Below are 18,748 nucleotides of genomic sequence, written 5' to 3' on the forward strand. Positions count from 1 at the left end.
TTGAATTCATATTTTTAAGATAGATTTGAAAGATACATCTCTGACTCAGGACTCTCAGAATCTCAGGGCTCTGGAGCAGCCCAGCGTGGAGACGTGGAGACTGATGCCATCCTGCTCCCACAGACGCCCAGCTGGAGCAGGGCGCATGGTGCAGGTGCACAGCGAGATGCTGCTTGCACACGTCTGTCCCCTTCGTACAAGGCGGGGAGGATTCATTTTGTGGGGTTTTATTTTCCCTATATTTTACCTGTTCAGAGCACTTCAGAATTGCTTTCTAGAAATAGGTACATAGAGATTTTTCTGATACACTATTCAGTTGGGCTTACAACTCACTATCTTAGCCTTTAAATATGAATTTCAGGTACCCGAACTACAGTCAAATGCGGCTTACCAATTCTCGGGAGACAAATTGTATGGTTTTAAGTTGCATAGCAGGGACACGTTCTGTATGTGGATGGCTTCTATTCTTGCTTTCTTTAGAGTGGACAGTTTGTTTTGAATTGTCAGGTACATTTTTCTGCTGCTACAGGTGACGGATTTATACTTTGAGTATAGTTGTAGAGATAGTTAATCTGTACCCTAAAATTGAATTAAGCTCATTTGTCCCCAGAGTTCCAGTGTTTAGATCCAAACTTCAGGGTGCGTTACTTGGGGGCATCATTCAAACAGATTACTTGGCCCCCCCTTCCAACAGGTTCCTCTTGGGAAAGTCTGGGTTGGGGCCTGAGAATTTACATTTCTAACCTAGTGCTTGGCCTAGATGCTGCTGCTGTCTGCTTCTGCTGTGAACTTAGCTTTAGAATCACTCAACTATTGATAGTGATAGTTTCACTCTGTCGGAGATGCTCGGCCCAGTGTTACTGTTTCTAAGTGCTGCTGCTTTTCTTATTCTTTTCTAAGGTATCAATCCTACTACCCTTACTGAAAACAAACAAAACAAAACAAAACACACTCTTACGAGTCTCCCTACTACAGGAAATGAACTTACCCTTTTCTCACCAAGAAGTCCTGGCCCATGGAGCATAATCTCGGCTTTTCTCATCTATGTTTATGAAACTCAGAGGCTCAGTCTTTACATCCTTTTTCCTCCCTCCCTCCCTCCCTCCCTTCCTTCCTTCCTACATTCTTTTTCCCCTTGAGGGAAATGGATTCCTGAAAAGAGGTTGCAGAATGAAGATAATAAAATGCAAGCATTGGTAAATACAAAGGGAGTAACAGAGGGGCACGTGTATTCTTAGAGCAGACTCTACCAGCAACATTTGATATAATATGATGCGCTAATCAGCACCCACAAGAGGTCGTCCCCAAAACTGGAAATTATGAAGACTATTTTAAATATGGATAGACATCTCTACGAGCAGCAAGTTGTGTCTTCTGAGATTAGCTGATGGTATTGGACGGTGTCATGATTAAGCAAGAAAAAATGTTTATATCATCTCTAGCTCATCCTTTGAAAACATCTGTTCCTTAGGTATTAGTGTGGTAGGTTATGTGTACATTATAAATGAATACACATAGATTGGATTTGAGTCTTCAAGTTTGCTCAGTCAAAAAAATTGGGAGACAGTTGCATTATTCTGCTTATTGTAAACTCATTTCCTGGAAATCGTATTTCATTGATAACCTTTATTGCCAGATTAGTGCTTACAAAATGGTAAATTTTCTCCTACTTGCATTATGATTTAACAGGTGACATACATTCACAGACTTTGTTAGAAAGTAAACTAATAGAAATCAAATAATGAAAAATAAATATTAATAGAAAACTTTTTAAGATACAAACTACATGGTAAAGAGAAATCTTATATAAATGTTAAAATTTTTTACTGGTAACTGTAAGTTTAAATGCATATTGCTGTATAAATTATGATTTTTTTAAGGAAAAGTTTTGGTTCTCTGTGGAACTCTTAAGGAAAATAAATAGCTTGTATCTTTTTTTCGTTTTTACGAACCTCACTGAGTTGTAAACCTTCTATAGAGTTTTTTAAAAATCATTTGAAGTTAAGTGTGTTACTATGTATGATACTAAATTCTCATTGAAATTACTCCACCATTCTTTAGTTTGAATGAGAAATAGCGTTGTTAAAGAGCATTTTCAGTAATCCTTGCTGTGCAGCTGTGACTTGAGGAGGGCGCTTCTGAGATGAGGTGCTCATGGGAGACATAAAGGGAGGTAATGGTTCGCCGTCGCTCTTGGTTTAGTGTATGTGTGTGTTATTTGCCACAGGAAGCATACGGAAAGCTACTAGATGTAGAAAACCGTCAAGACCAGCTGCGAGCCAAAGGTCTGTTTTCAGAAAAAACTAAAGCCAAGTAAGTTCTTTTTTGCATTAAAATATATGAGAAAATTAACTAAAAACATACCACTTATCATTGGTGTATTTTAGGCATACCTAAAGCCTAAAAATGTGTTCATTATTTCAGCATTAATCATTAAAATTCCAAATAATAGGTGATTTTTTTTTTGTTTGGGAGGATGTAAGTATTAAGGTTATTATTTTTATATAGATTTGTATGTTAAGTGGCACTTACTGTATTTGAATATTATTTCTTTAGAATTTTTGTGTATGTAACTGTGCATTTATATGCCCGTAGATATACATATGTGTGTGTGTGTGTGTGTGTGTGTGTGTGTGTGTGTGTGTGTATTTTGTATTTGAAGGTTTGTGCTTCCATTTAGCAAACAATGATAGATTAGATCCATCGACCTGACCAACCAGTTTTAAATTTGGGGCTGTTTATTCACATATTTCTTCCTATGCAAAAGACACAAGTTTTTGAATATACCTAGTTTTAGTTGTAAATACTACCCGTAGCCTTTTATTTGGATTTCATTACTACTTTAGTCCATGGACAGATTAACTCTGTGTCTGTAACATACCCTTTAAAGTAAATTATGAAAAGCAAGCACAGTTTTAATTTTTGAGAAATCTAGTGACTTGGATATCGTCAGATGGGTTCCCCAATGCCATGTCTAACTCTGCGAATGGAACACTTGCTAGACTGGGCATCTTTTCTAACGTAGATTGAGGAGATGAAATAATGTGTCTCAAACATCATTTACTTGGATGAAATTTTACAGCTATGTAATACAAAATGTGTTTCCCAATCGAGAATCGCTACTACTTGTGGGATCTTTTGTGATATAACTCATTGTATGGTTAATTTAAAAGAGAACATAATGTGATATTTTAAAGAGACCCGATTGGCAGCAGATGGCTGATTAAGGAGGAACTGGAAGAAATGCTAGTGGAAAAACTGTCAGATCAAGATGTGAGTAATTAATCTTTTTAATTTAAGGGGACCTGTGCCATAAGATTGTAGACATTTGCTGTATTTAGGATCCTAATAGTAATGTTCCTCAGAGGCAGGTGTTCATAAGACGGTTTTCCTTTTAAAACATGTGGAGCTGATTTCTGCCCTGGGAGGGTCAGGAAGGTGCCTGGTCCCCAGACCCTCCTCCACAAGTGCGCTTGCATCCTCTGCCCCTTGTTCAGGGGCGCATGGCAGGTGTCATTTTTCACCTCCTTCAGTAAAGTGGGTGCTAATTTTACAGGCTAATGATAAGTGTAAGGGGCTGTTACAGGTTAAGTAGAAGAGAAATGAAGCGCATGGTTACCTTCCTGACTTACCAAATGCAGTATCCACACGGCCAGTATGTTTCATCTAGGAATCGGCAAAACTGCCTGTATCAGAATCACCTGGAATGCTGGTTACAAAATGCAGTTCCCAAGGTTCAGACCTCACGCAGAATTTCCATGGGTGTCACCCAGGAATCCACAGTTTCAGCAGGCTCCCCCAGTGAATGTTAAAGCCTAGGAATGTGGTGACCCCTGCTTTAGGTCTTAGTCTGATTCTTTTTTTTGCTCAATGTTCTAATATATGCCAGTATTATCACAGGAAATTTGATGTTTTAAATGTGTTGGTGTTCTAAATTTAGATTATTTCTGGAAGATTGGAGTATAGAAAAATTTCACAAATTGTTCCAAGAAAGGTTTTTTCCTTCCATGGCAGTGGGTAACATTGTTAGTACCTTGCTGCTGTGTAGATTTCAAGTCATATGCTTAAATTGCTCTTTTCCTCATTTAACATATTGAAGAAATTAATGTTTTGGAAAAGTTGCAATTTGCTTAACAAAGGTGTCGGGCATTTGGTGAGTTAAAGATCTGAAATTAATTTCTAATATCCTAACTGCCAAGTCAGTATCACTGCACGTGGATCCAACTGAAAAACCTCTCTTTGCTCCTTCATTGAATGAATCATTTCAGTGTTCCCTGTTTTCTGGCTGCTTTTATTTTTATAACACAAGTTTGTTTGTTTTCATTTTGAAAACATCCCTAGGGCTTTGTTATAGGTGTGCAGCTATGAACACAAAACAACCAAATATATAGGTATCTTTGTACCTTGGGCAGCTGGCTGTTGGAAGAAATCCTGAAGCTGATGGCTGGTGTCAAGATGAGGAAGGCAGGGTAGTCAGTGATGTCTTGAGCCATGATCCCAGTTCACAAGCAAGGCTGGGTCATACCTGTAGTTGCCTCCTTGTGTGTTCAAGGGTATTACAGCCGGTGCAGAGGAACTGAGAGCAGCTGAGGAAGGACAGGCCTGTGAATGAAGGTGATGGAGCTTTACCAGGCTGGGTACCGCAGGTGGCTAGCAGTTCACTCTTCCTCAGACAGTTGCCTTCTCCAGTATTGTAACATCACAGGAAGCAATAATTGAAGCGGCCCTTTTAATCTTACTTGTGAGATTTTTATACATTTCAAATTATTAATGGTAGATTTTCACTGTAAAGGCAGTGGTAACAAAGATGAGTATGATTTTTAGGGTTGGCAAAACATAAATAAGGTTATCAAAAACTGGGTTTCACACTCCATGCTAAGGATCTCAAGTATCAGTTGTTTCCTTCTGCATAAACACTTTAGAGTGATTACTCTGGCTTCTAATTTTAAGGGGTTAATACCAAGTTGTTTACTTTCTAATCACATGTTCAAGAACTATTAAAAAAAATGCACTGAGTAGCAAGGGTAATTTATTTCAAGAGGTTGCCCTTTAAGTCAAGTATCTCTTGAATTTTTAAATAGCTTGATTGTTCGGTTTTAAAGGAAATCATAAACATTAAAGTAACACAGCTTGAACAGCTAAAGATACGTTTGCCAAATGTATTATGAAATGTAGTTTAAGAGGTACGTTTTCTCAAAATCAGACTCTTCCCATTTTACTGTACGAAACTTGCTGGAAATTATTTATGAAGCGCCTCTTGATACAGTTCTAATAAAAGAGTAGAAATTATACTTAAAGATCATCTAAGTATTTTTTTGAAAGTGAATTTAAATTTCACCTTCATGTAATCCTGATAGAGAGAAATGGATTTTTCTTTGAATGATAGAGCTCTTTGTTTCTCGAAAGAAAAGATTGAGCACTAAAGGTACACAGGGGAAGTGCTGCATCTGCACGCTGTTTTAAAAGCAGCATGAAGTTGCGGAAGTGTCATCCTGTCAAAATTCATCAGGAAAAGCAACATTGGAAAGATCAAGTATATAAAAATAGAAAAAATTTAGCAAATGCAATTACACTTGCATCTCCTAATGAATTTTTATTGTCTGCAGTACGCACAGTTCATTCGGCTGCTGGAAAGGTTATCGGCGTTGCCGTGTGACGCGGCTGAAGAAGAATTTGTGGGCAGGTTCCGCAGGAGTGTAACCATTCAATCGAAAAAACAGCTGATTGAGCCTTTGCAGTATGACGAGAAGGGTATGGCCTTCAGCACAGGCCAAGGTAACGCACCCATGGAGAGAGACCACCCCGTCCCGCTGAGGATTGGGAAATAGCCGGATGTTGATTTGCTCTTGCCCTTTGGTGTTCATTTTGTTTGTTTATTTTTGCTGCTGCTATGCTGGATTTCCAAATATTAAGGTTCTGTTGACGTTTTTAAAAACTGAACTTTATAATGTTGCAAGAAAAAAATGTGGACACATACCTACACAGTCATATTAACACTTTGTATTTTCATATTTTCAACTGGTAGAAACAACAAAATATAGGTTTCTTATAAAGGTTTAGGTTTCTAAATAAAAGTTTCTTATATTAAATGAAAATTTTCGGTGAATCTGCACGTCAGATGCTAAAACTACAGAACGTTAAAACTTTAGGTCCTCGACTCACATCTTCCTTGTAGGTGTACAGAGACATTTGACATGATGTAACTTTAAAGAATTGAGTTATTAAATGATATATCTGCAACTTAAAAAAATTTTACATCATTTCATTTTCAGTTAATATTTTCAAAGAAGTGTGACCTTTCCTAAGGATTCCTTTTATTTCTACCAATTATACTTTATTATACTGTTCATATATTTTAAAAATTATACGATTAAGATATACTCTTATTAATTTAAAAAGAACACTATGTAAATTGATTTTTTAAATAATATAAATAAATATGAATTACTTTGTTGAAACTAAAATCATTGTAGTGTTTCTAAAATGAGATTAAGGAATAAAATCACCCCATAGTAAGCTTTATTATGTCAGTTATGGTGTAGTTTGCCTGTTCTATTTTTGTTTGACTTGTATTAATTATAGAACTTTCCTATATAGAGTGTTACATATTGTTATTCTGGGGGAAAAAATTTAACGTAGTTTTGCCTCTGTCAAAGCATTGGGCCTCAAGATGTTCACTAATAGATGTCTTGTATTTTTAAAGGTAACAGAAAGACTGCAAAGGCAAAAGTGACTGTTTATGACCATGGAAGTGGGAGGATAGAAGTAAATGGGGTCGACTACCTGCTCTACTTTCCGGTGACTCAGGACAGGTGAGGTCTTTGTTTTGGTTTTGTTTTTAAAGAAAATGTATTTTATAATATGTCACGATCAACTAAGGCTTATGATTTTCTGATTATATTTGTCTGCATGATGATTTCTTTTTACTAATAGAATATAACAAACTAGCTAGAGGGATGCGGTCACTATTTTTTATGTTGTTTTCCAGATCTTTAAAAAGCATCTCTAGAATTCCTCATTAATTGAGTCTTCCTCCCCTTTTCATCAGATCATACCGGAAGTTGAGTGTCTCGGGGTCTTGTGTTCTGAAATGCAGACTGTGCCACCTCTGCTTCCTGGGTTTGGGGATGGGCAGCCACAAAACAACGAAGACCAACCTTGTTTGGCACTTACCGTCGTAAATATTAGAAAAAGTTCGCTTTATCACTTTGGATGTTTTTCTATTCACAGAAAATTTTATATATATATTTTGAGCAAGCAAAGAAATCTGACATTTATATATTAAAATAAGAGCTCATCAGGCTTTGCTTAGTTCCCATGGCTACATATGGCCGTTTTATTCTTTGAAATTTGTATCCCGTGGAGGAACAGACATTAATTATAAGTAGGTGTTACAGCCCAACTCCACTAAATATGCCCATCGGAGATATGTTCCTTAGTCACCGTATAAGGCCTCTTCTTGAGAGGGTTATGATTTTCCCAGTCGTTACTGTCATTATCCACAAGTCACAGCAGTTCTGCATGGTTAGTTCCTCTCTTCCTAATCTTCTGGTTCCTGTAGTGGTGTTGAGGGTCAGAAGGGTTAAGGCTCTTATGATCCCAATGCTTAATGTCAGGAAAGAGGACCATGCCAGTGTAGTGTAAGCTTCTGGACGGAATAATTACTTCAGGAAATGTATGTTTATTTTATTTGTGTGTGTGTGTGTGTCAAGAAGTAGCCCGCTCTAACTCTGTTTAGTAGGAATTAAACTAATTCTGCCATCACCCTCTCAGGGAAGGCGATGGAGGAAGCTATTATTTGTCGTACCAAAAGCCAGAGAGACCCGTAACTTCAGCATTACGACTGCTGTAAGGAATGGCATTTGACCAATAACTGTCTGTTAATTTGTTTTCAGATATAACTCCTGATGATTTAATAGCAAGTCTCGATTTTGGCTTTATCTCACAATTAAGTTGCCCCCTTAGAACTTACTCTTCAGTCTGATTCAGTAGGCGTTTGCTAAGGGTTGTCTGTGTGCCCGGTCTTGTTCTTGGCATTGCGAAGATACAAGAGCTATGTGAGATACGGCTTCTGTTGTCAAGAAACTCCCTATCTGATTGGGAAGCCTGAGGCTAGTCTTGGTGGGAAAGGCACCCAAACCGCCTCACTGTCTTTCAGTAGTTGTCGGGATTTACGGCAGCCGTGCTACTCGGGGACTGGCCTTTCCTCCTGCACGAGTGGCTCACGAGCTTACAGATGAGCAGGGAGATGACCACTGACCAGTAGTAGGGAGACGGCCGAGCCAGGAATGGGTGATCTTGATTCTAGGTCTGTTTCCAGCTGTGTGAACTCAGCCGAGATGTTTAAAGGTCACCTCCCTAAATGGTAGGAGGGAGTTGGACTTGATGATCTCTGAGGTGATTGCCTGAAGGTCAGTTTGAACTGCTTGCTTTTCTTTCCAGGGTCCTTTCTTTAGGCTGTTTTTACACAGACATAGCAAACAGGTCATTGGGAGTGTCGACTGTGTTCCTTCCTCGAGCTGTCAGAAATTCTGTGTTTATTCGTTCACCTAGCAGACATTTACCACGATGCGCCTGGTGCTGTGTGGGGTACGCAGAGCAATGCTTTCTGATTTGGAAAGGCCTTTGCCCTGTCACTCAGCCAGGGAAGCAACTCTTAGTTGATCACCTGTACAAAGGGAGTACATTCCTCACATGGCACTAACCGTGTGATAGAGGAGACAAGTTAGCATCTTAAGCAGTCACAGAAAAATAAGAGTATGTGATTTTATATATGTACCAGGTTATGGGCTGTACAATTGGTGCCGTCAGAGTGGCATTCAGAGAAGATTGAAAGGAGGAAATTTTTTTTTTCAAAATAACTTTGATTATATAACAAAGAGCAAAATAAAATTGATTCTTTAGCTCAGGATTTCATCTGAGATCACTGAGAGGAGGGATTTGTGAAGTATTTTCATGCCGTGTAACTGTTTTTGCATGTACTAGTGTGAGTCCAGATTAATTAAAACCAATAGGTGTGTAATGGTTTTCAACTGTACCCTTTGGGTGTTGCTGTCTCTCTTTATAGACTTAGCGTCGTGCTCAGTGTGCACCAGCTTCCTGACTGTGCAGACTTCTTCCTCAGGTCCTTTCTTGCCTTGACCACCCTGACTCAAGTGCTCTCATAGAGCCTGAATTTTTTCCCCAAATTTTAGTCTCAGTTTTTTAATCTATAGAAGCATTTGTTAGGGAATCTTAAAGTTTTAGGAATTAAAACAGATAAATGTTTAAGCTCCCAAACGAGTAGGTGAGCAGGGCTTCTCTTAGTAACATCATCACTCACGTCACTCACCTGCGCAGTCGTGTCAGGCAGCGTGGGCCTGTGATGTGCCAAAGACAGTTCCTTAGGTTCCATACTGACCTCGGTGTCCTTGCTGGAGATGGCGGGGTTAGATTATCAGCCTCTAAATTTTCTTTAGCTCTTATAATATAGCTATTATTTATAACATCGTTGACTCTTGAACAATGTGGAGGTTGGGATTTTCCCAGCACAGTGGAAAATCTGAGTACAACCTTACCGATGGCTCTTTGTATCGAGTTTCCTCATCGAGGGGTCCGACCACTGTGGATGGTGTAGGTCTGTAGTATTTACTGTTGAAAAAAATCCACGTGTCAGCAGGCCTGCACAGCTCAAACCCATGTTGTTCAAAGGTCAGCTGTAGTACTACTTTTGTAGCATCCCTGTTTTTTATTTGGTTACTTTGGAACATGTGTTCAAAGAAAACAATATTAGATTTAGGTCGTTTCATACCTGTTTTTATCGTAGGACTTGTTTCATTCCTGTTGGAACAGCATCCCTGTTGAAGCAGTATTGTTACAAATTCCAGTTAACTCTGCCCTTCCGAGCTCTTGTTGTGTCCGTCCACACCAGCCTGGGCTTGCTCCGCTAGTGTGCAGTCCAAGGGGTAACATCCACCTCTCAGCGTCACTGTGTGACGCTAACCTTTACTTGGGGGGTCCAGAAAGCTGCAGTGTCAGACCAAACAAGCAAACGCGATATTCAATATTCATCAGCTTTTCTAAGTAAAATTCATAAGAGCTATGAAGGCAAAAGCAGTCCCTTGTTTGTGAGTGAGAAGAAGGTCCAGGGCAGTCTGCCTGCTCCAGCCTCTGGTTCTGGCCCTGCCCGGACCGCATGGGTGCTCACTGGCTGTGGAGGGAAGCAGGCCTGACTGGTCTGTGGGGTGTCACCTGGCAGGACCCTGCAGCCGAGGGAACTGCAGGCAGAGTGCGTGTCTCAGTGGGAAAATGTCGAGTGTGGTTTCAGTGACTTTAAAACTCACGGCGTCAGGACAAGCACAAACCTCATACAGATACAGCATCGTACACTTTGCCTAGTGACCCCAGCGGCACTTGATAGTTGCTTGGGAAGACCTGTTAATATTGCATCTGATCATTGAATCCGGAGAGGTGGATTCAGTGGGTTAAAGGAGTTCTCCCAGCTTTGACTTCGTTATGAGGTTATGGTCAAGCCTCACAAAATTCTCGGGAGACGAGCAGGGTCAGCACACAGCTGGGGTGTGCTGTTGTGCCCGAGCAGAAGAGGCCTGACCCTGCTCTCACAGCATCTGAGTGGCGGAGACGCTAGCGTTTCTGCATCTGGTGTGGGTCTCACACACGCCCAGAATGTGAGCAGCCTGTAACGTTGTGTATCTTCGCAGTGAACCTAACTCCACCTCTCGTGCTGTGCCTTAGAGAACAGCTGATGTTCCCTTTCCACTTCCTCGACCGGCTTGGAGAATACGACGTGACCTGCACGGTGTCGGGGGGCGGGCGGGCGGCGCAGGCGGGGGCCATCCGCTTGGCGACGGCGAGAGCCTTGTGCAGCTTTGTCACCGAGGACGAGGTCGAGTGGATGCGCCAAGGTGCGAGTTCGGGTCGGGGGGCGGGGGGACGGGGGACCCTCGAGTCTGCATCCGACTCCGTTTTGTGTCGGGCACGTGAGCGGTGGCTTTTGTTTTATTACAGAAATTTGTAATCGTTATTCGATTTAATGATGGAACCCCTAAGGTGTTTCTCTCCAAAGTTATTGGAGATTCCTTTTCCACTGTGATATTAGTTCGAATTTCATTTCCCTTACTCACTCTGTGTGACCCTGTCACCTAGCCGTGAATTCCGGAGTCTCTGCACAGGGGGAGAAGGGTTCTACGATCAATATGTTCGTTAGGGCCCTGCGTCCGCATTTCACAGTCAGTCGGGGCAGCTCTAGCTGAGGAGTGTCTTCCCACCATTTGTGAAGGAGGAAAGCACTGTGGGCACTGCCGACCGGCTGTGTGGCCTCAGCAAGGCCCCCGGCGCCTCTGAGTCCAGGAGCCCCTCTGGGCAAGTGACGTGGGCCCTGCCCCTGCCCTCCCACTGCGCCGCTGGGGTTCTGATCCCACGCTGCAGATAGGGCCACCCGTAGCTTAGGCAAGTTAATTTTTTTAAACCTCTAAAAATCCATTTGCTTATAAACAGTTCACCATTTTGTAGGACTCATATCTAGTCATTAAAATCATTTGATAGGACCTCACTTAACAATTCTGCTAGTTTTGAGTTTCTGTGCATATTGAAAAGTAGTAAAGCATCATTACTTATCACTTAAACTAGAATGTAGACAGGTCTCGTTTGCCTTCCGCACAAAACGTTGTGTTATCCCACACCCCCTAAGTACAAGTAAATGCGAGAGCTGTGGGTACATGACAGGCGTAGAATGTGAACTTTGCCTGTGCCGTGTGGCCGTTGAAAGTACCTTAACAAAGGGCAGAAGCCTCGCATGCAGTGACGAGAAGCGCTAGTGCTGGCAGGTGACAAAGACAAACTCCGCTCTGTTTACGTGTTTATAAACAGTTAAAGAGTTTTCTCGTCGCTGGTGTTCTTGTGGTCGTTACCAACACCCCACACGGGCCACCACTGGGCACTCCCATCGGGGCCGTACGCTGAGAGTGACTCGTTTATTGCTCAGAAGCTGTAATTACTCCTGGTGGTGGGAGACCGGGAGCTTCCAGTCTAAACTGACTTTACTCTTCTGGAACCAACGCCTTGTGCTGAGAACACAGCTCTAAAACCTTTTTTAGATTCTGAAACAAAGTACCAAGAAATATTATTATCACACAAATTAGAAAAATAAGTTTCTTTTCTCAGGTATGTTTGATAAGTCATATGCTATGTGTCGGTATATTCACGGGCACTGTTACTGTGTGGTGTCTGTATACTTCCACACACTTCGCCACCCAGGAAGTTTTGCTTTTCTCCCTCTTAAAACTTTCACATCTGTAATAGTAAGTGTGCCGGGCAAGTTCCCTGGCAGTGAGTAGCAACTGGCACAGCAGAGCAGCTTTGTCTTAAGTTGAACAAGTTTAAAAACCAAAAGGGAGTCGTATCTCTCATAGGAGAAGAAAAGCAGACTCAAGCAATGTACCTGGTGTTTGTCTCGGAAGCTGGGAAGATAGCTTAGGAGAGTGAAAGCGCACTGCTGTCCTGAGTTGTACACGAGGCTGGGAACTGCTTGTGGGCCTGGGCGCTCTTCCTCTGACGGCAGGAGCTGCCGGTTCAGGCGCTTCTCCTGCCTTCCTGCGATTTCCATGGTTCATAAAGGCGTCTCTTTTTATGCTGCAGCGGGACTGCTTACTGCCGATCCCCGTGTCAGAGAGCGGAAGAAGCCGGGCCAGGAGGGAGCCCGCAGGAAGTTCACCTGGAAGAAGCGCTGAGTGTCTGGGGGGGAAAGGAGGGGGCCTGTGCACCTGGCACGTGGTGGACGCGCAGGAGGCAGGCGCTGGCCGGGTGAAGCAGCACCGTCACACGTTGGAGTTGGGAGCTGATTTATGCTAAATGCAATGTCGTAAAGGTTACCTTCTCAAAATCATTATTTAAAACTGTTTAGCTTTGTTCTGCTGCTTTACTTTTAAAACTTTTTCAGAAGAGAGCTTTAGAAGCATAACTCAGAATCTTGGCACATTCGACCTGAAAGGAGCATTCAGCAAAATCCAATCAAGAGACTGCCTTTTGCGGACGGAAAGGCCCAGCCCCACACATCTGACCCAGCAGAGCCGCGCTGCTGACTTAATGACAGGACGGACTTGGACTCACTCGTTTTCCCAGAGAGCAGTTGTTACACCGTATCTTCCAAAACTGAGGGCTGAGAGTCCTTGTTGAGAAGAGTGAAGCCCCTGGAGCGTCTTTGTCAGGAGCCCAGCTGAGCCTCTGCGGAGGACAACAGGCCAGCCCCCCCTCCAAGCCCCCGGCAACCACCGTTCCGCTCTCTGTTTCTGAGTGTGACTTTTTTTTTTTTTTAAAGATTCTACGTATAAGTGATACCACGCCTGAGTTTGCCTTTCTCTTTCTGGCTTATTTCACTTAGCATAGTACCTTCCAAGCTGGGTACAGACTTGCGGTTACAGTATGAATTAGTTCTGAGGATCTGGCTTTAGCGTGTCTGTGAAACCTTGAAGTAGTTCCAGGGTTCTATACATGCGTCACTTTTTCTGGGCTACATAGTTCCATTGCTCTCACAAGATGCCCAGAGGGGTCCCTCCCTATGATACTGAGAACCACGGGCATGAGGAGGGTTTGGGGGGGGGTTTAAGGACAATAAGTCCGCCCTTTGTGTGCAGCCCTAGATCCAGCAGGCGAAGCAGACACCATGGTGAGATCTTGGGCCTGAGCTGGTGGGAGCAGGGGTCAAGGGTATTGGTCATAATCTTTGTCTGGCTAGGAGGAGGGTTACATGAGTGTCCACTTTACTGTACCTTTCGAATGTGATACGTGTGATTTTTATTATGAACCATTTTACGATAAAAGTGAATGAAAGACTACCGTGAGTTGGGATGTAGGAGCTCGAGAACAGTCTCCGGGGCTTATGTGTGACCTCGGGCAGCTGACCTCCTCACAGCTGGGTGGTCGCTTGTGAGGAGGGGAGCACAGCAGCCCCTGTCCCAGGGTTAGAGGGTTCAGTAAAATCCACAGGAGCCGCGGAGCCCAGAGCAGGTCCCCTATCAGTGTGGGTTGTGATTTTCCTCAAGAAACCCCTCCTTAACCACTGTCATTTGCTTAAACCCAAGTGCACAGGATCTCAGTTGGACAAGGGAAGGAGTGGGGGTCATGGTGTAAGCAGGCAGTTTCCTTGAAAATGAATGACAGTTCACTACCTTGACTCCTCAGAAGAAACAGAAACACGATGCTGTACGTGGGGTAGCTGAGTGCTGTAGACCGAGTGTTTCCATTATCTGTTAAGGCGTCCAGGCTACACTCGATCCAGCAGCCCCACTGACACAGATGCTCAGCACTCACACCACGGGAGGCGGCAGCCGCGAGGAGCTCTCAGTGTTTGTAAGGGAGGGCCAGCACCTTGTGTTTGCACGAGTGTTGATGTCAAGCGCCTCTACCAGGAAGCCTGTGACCCATTCCTCCAAATTAACAGTCAAGGGGCCATAAAAATCATCATCATCTCACGGAAATACTGCCACCTTCTTTGGTGACCAACTTTGTGGGCTACAGAAGATGTTCTTCTTATTGTAAGCCTTTGGTTAAGACACCAGGAACGCATTACTGAAAACTGAAAGTAATCTTTGAGCACTAAGCTATAAAAACTGCTGAGCTTCAACACTGAGCAAAATATTGTCAGAATTTTTTTCTGTCATTTCTCGGAAAATATAAATTACTATAGAGGTGCAAAATGTGGGGAAAAAACAATTCAAGTCATATCAGTGTATTCCTTCCTTCAGCACAGGCCATTAGCTTTTTAAACTAAATAATAACATTTATAATATATATTTCAAAAAAGGAACCATAAGGTAGAATTAGGTATTTCATTAGAATCAGAAGGTATTTAAAGGCCATGATTTTTGGAGTGAAGGCCTGCTTTAACCATGTGTTTCCAGACGTCTTGGGGCCTTGCTGCCTGGAGGGAGGGCCCCTCCCAGGGTTAGCGGGTCCCTGGCCACAGTAAACCACGTGCCTGCCGCGTGCCTTTCAGGCAGTCACTTGCTGGCCTGTTGGCCTCCTCTACCTGATCCTGATAAAACCTGGGTTTTACGCAGGGCCTCAGCCTTTCAGGCACTGTTCCTGCAGTAGCAGAATACGGGGTCCTAGTCTTGCTGTGTTAGTGCTTTTTCTTACTCAATTTTTATTCATCAGACATTTATTTAACAAGTTATAAATACAAACCAGACAGGTTCCTTCTAGGAAATTTTCTTTAACGGATGGGAGGAGACCCCTTTAATAAAGTGGTAAATTCCTGTTACTTTTCATGAAATCACTGCTACTTTAGCTTTAACAAAAGTGAGGACCACTTTTGGATCTTCTATGAAAACTGTTCACGAGAACTCCAAATTTATTCCTTTTTCATTTTCCCAAGACTTGATGGTACTTCTCTTAAAAATGATTGAAACCTCCGCGGGGGAGCCAGCCTCACGGTGTGAGGTCCTTCTCTCCAAGTCGAGAATGCAAGGTTCACACAAACTCTCCTGATGGCATTCGAACCCTGTAGACTTCTCCGCCGAGGACACCGTCGTCCCTGTTCCCGCTCGGGGTCCCCCACTATTACACTGAATTTTGTATTGCCTTGAAGTGAGGGGAGGGTGGTAGAGGAGAGGCGTGTTTCACGGCGATTTGCAGATAAAGGAAAGGGAGCTGGACACTGCACATCGGTAGGTGGTTGTGTTTGGCTATGTGAGGACCTGTCGGTGGCAGGTGGCAAGAACCCCAGACCTGGGCTGTCTTTACACTGAAAAGGGGGACTTATTGGGAGCCTCTCAGGATTTCTGGCCTGGGCGGACATCCTGCAGGATGGGGGCCGTGTCCCAGGTCTCCCGGGCGCTCGGCTCCCAACCTGGCCTCTCACTTCTCGGGGTTCTTCCGACAGACTAGGGAGCTGGGGCCACTTCGGACCAAGGGCAGCTCCCACGGCAGCAGTGGTGGAGCGGGCGCAGGGGCAGTCCTAGCAGACAGCAGGTCCCGTCCCTGAAGGTGGGACTTGTGCCCCAGGGTCAGGCCTGGGTCGCTGCAGAGCTGTGCAGAGTGGTCGCCGCCGCAGCTGTCGGGGCCCCTCACCGCTAAGGAACGCTGGCCTCCACCCGCCTCCCCAGGCTCAGCCCTGCCTGCAGAGCCCCCCAGCCGCGCCGCCCCTCCGCTGCCTGGTGCCCGTGAGCGGCCCGGCCACTGTCCCCAGCACCCTTTCCTACCTGCCGTCTGTTCCTCCCCAGCCCGAGCTCGCGGGCGGTGCGGGTCTGTGCGTGTTTCTCCCCGCAACAGAGGCAGCGGGAGGATTCTGCTGTCTGTGCCCAGCGCCCCCTCACGCCAGGTTCGGGAGTCAGCATTCCCCCTGGGGGAAGGACGCCACTACCGACCCCTCGCTCAGACGTTCCGATAGCTCGGGAGGTGGGCTCTGCCTGCTCATCTGCCTTGCACGTCCGGATTCTTCCACCAGTCCCTGGCGTCTTTACTGCTGGCTCCTCTGGTTCCCCCAGGAAGGGGGTTACAAAAAGTAGTCAACAGAGTTTTTGTCCTCAAAGCTTAGAATTTGCGTCTCTAATTAGAAAAACAACAAACACAGGGAAAACAATTAGAAGGCAATTAGGTCCTGCTGAGAAGTGTTGACAGCAGTAATGACACGGAGCTGAGGACGGGACCTCACCTGGCAGGTCGGCCGGGAGCTTCTGCGAGGCCTGGGGTGACACGTGCTCTGGAGACCACCGCCCTCCACCCACACCGAGCCTCCGCCCTCTGGTCTGAAAGGTGGGGGCAGGATCCCTGCTTTCCAGGGCTCCGCGGACCACTCAGAACTGGGGTGAGACACCTGGCAGTTTCTGAGACAGCAGGTCCTGGTGACTCTCCGTTGCCAGCGTCGACCAAAAACGTCAAAACTGTCTCGAGGAGGACGTGGGCCCTGCCCGGCGGGCAGCATTCAGAGATTGCGCCCCAGTTACTCTTGGTAGCCGCCCCCCTGCACATCCCCCGGGGCCTTGTCTTCCTGAGGGAAGAAGTGACAGGAAGGCAGTGCCAGCTGCGTGACGGTCTGAGCTGCGCCGTGGGCATCCCTGCATCCCTGAGACGGGCTGGCCTCAGCCGGCCTGGCTGGAACTCCTGTGGACGTTCCCTCTTCCAAGGGCCCTCCTGGACCTGGCTTCTCTTCTCCCCAGCCGGCTGCCCACGGGTGGTGACAGGAGCGTCAGCCAGCTGCAGCCTGACACCCGGGTGCTGGAGGCTCTCTAGAAACATCTCTGCACACGAATACCGCTCAAGCTAGAGGGCCTCCCATACATCATCAGCGCTGGTTCTCTTTCAAGATGATGCGAATGTAAACTATGTAAAAATTCTCATCCATGTTGGAGCAATGGAATTAGGTGAAAACAAAGGCTCCTTGCCCTGGAAAGGCAGCGTATACAAGAGTACCATCCTGTAATGCTGAGGGGTTCACGGAACCCCGGAAGTCCGTTCCTGGCCTGAGGGTCTCCACAGCGCCTCGTTGAGAATGCCCATTCAGTTCATGACAAGGATGGGACGAATTCAAAACTTTATGGTCATCTCAATTTTAGTTTCTGGGTTTCTTGTTCCTACCTTGAAATTACTTGTTTAAAGAGCATAGTGGGCTCGTTTTGGTCTTTATATATAGGCTTCCTAAACATAAGCTCTAGTATCATCGTGTGGGATGGGATGGGCGTTTCTGACTGCCTGTGCGGCATCGCCCTCTGAGGTCTCCCCTGCCAACCACCCTCCTGCCCTCCCTGCCCCTCCTCTCCCTGTCCACCCCCTGCATTGGGATCTGCGGGGTCCATAGGGCAAGGGGCCAGCCCACCACCGTCATCTTGCCCTCATGTCCACATACTGCCTCAGAGACTCCCCGGCATGTTGGGAGAAATCACTTTGGATCTCAGAGGGTTTGCAGGGAGAATCTGGAGACCTACAATAAGCCACCCAAACTCCAAAGCGGATCTTTAAGTTACAAACTTAGCTGTCCCCACAGAGTGGAACCCACTCGTGGGTCACACAGATGAGAATTGAGATGTGCTGCTGGGCAGAGTGCATGACAGGGCAGTTCGAGAGGTGACAGACAGGAGTGGCTCGGAGGGAATGGATGGGTATTTCTAAAACATCTAGTGTGTGGCTGTTACTACTCATTTCATCGTAGTACCAAGTCTTTCAGAATATTCTTCAATGATTTACTTAACTTCAGAGCTCAATAAATAGAGTAACAATAACTTGCTTGTGGTGTAGGAAATCTGTTTCCTTTAAATTAGAAAAATTAAAAAATTTGAACATTGAATAGTCTATACTTTTAGTCTAATCAGGCGAGTGAACCCTAGCCTTAATGTTAAGGCGCTGCGGGCCGCCAGAAAGGAATGCTGCCTGCCCGTACCCTGGTTTTAACCCAGTGAGGTAAGCCCTCGGGGTTGGACCTCTAACCCACGGAACTGTAAGGCAGTAAATTCGTGCTGTTTTCAGCCATTATGCTTGTGGTTGGTTACAGCAGCCATAGAAAAGTAATGCAGGGGACTTCCCTGGCGGCCCAGTGGTTAGGACTGCACTTCCAATGCAGGGGGCATGGATCCCTGGTTGGTTGGGGAACTAAGATCCCACGTGCCGCGTGGCACAGCCGAAAGAAAGAAAGTAATAATAGGTGTGAGCATAGGTTATTGTCGGAGATGAGGCTGGCGCAGGAACTCAGAGGTCCCCGAGCCAGTCAGGAGGCAGGGCTTCTGGAAGAGATCTGCGCACTGAATCCCCGATGGAG

The 18,748-nt window shown here is 45.0% G+C and overlaps 2 protein-coding genes across 2 annotated transcripts in view; both read left to right on the forward strand.

The window, feature by feature from the left end:
• Window positions 1-13,332, forward strand: part of MRPS9 (mitochondrial ribosomal protein S9) — a 41,203-nt gene extending 27,871 nt beyond the window's left edge. Inside the window, exons 6-11 of the mRNA XM_082672014.1 lie at window positions 2,228-2,313; window positions 3,198-3,273; window positions 5,607-5,775; window positions 6,704-6,812; window positions 10,735-10,904; window positions 12,637-13,332. Of these exons, the coding sequence (XP_082528140.1) occupies window positions 2,228-2,313; window positions 3,198-3,273; window positions 5,607-5,775; window positions 6,704-6,812; window positions 10,735-10,904; window positions 12,637-12,728 (702 nt within the window). The 3' untranslated portion in view covers window positions 12,729-13,332. The remainder of the gene's footprint in view (window positions 1-2,227; window positions 2,314-3,197; window positions 3,274-5,606; window positions 5,776-6,703; window positions 6,813-10,734; window positions 10,905-12,636) is intronic.
• The window catches only part of GPR45 (G protein-coupled receptor 45), an 84,326-nt gene continuing 72,294 nt past the window's right edge, over window positions 6,717-18,748 (forward strand). The window contains exon 1 of the mRNA XM_082672013.1: window positions 6,717-6,812. The gene's annotated coding sequence lies outside the window, so the exon portion shown is untranslated. The remainder of the gene's footprint in view (window positions 6,813-18,748) is intronic.

This window comes from Grampus griseus (genome assembly GCF_964374135.1).
Source record: "Grampus griseus genome assembly, chromosome: 15".
In the NCBI taxonomy this organism is placed as follows: Eukaryota; Metazoa; Chordata; class Mammalia; order Artiodactyla; family Delphinidae; genus Grampus; species Grampus griseus.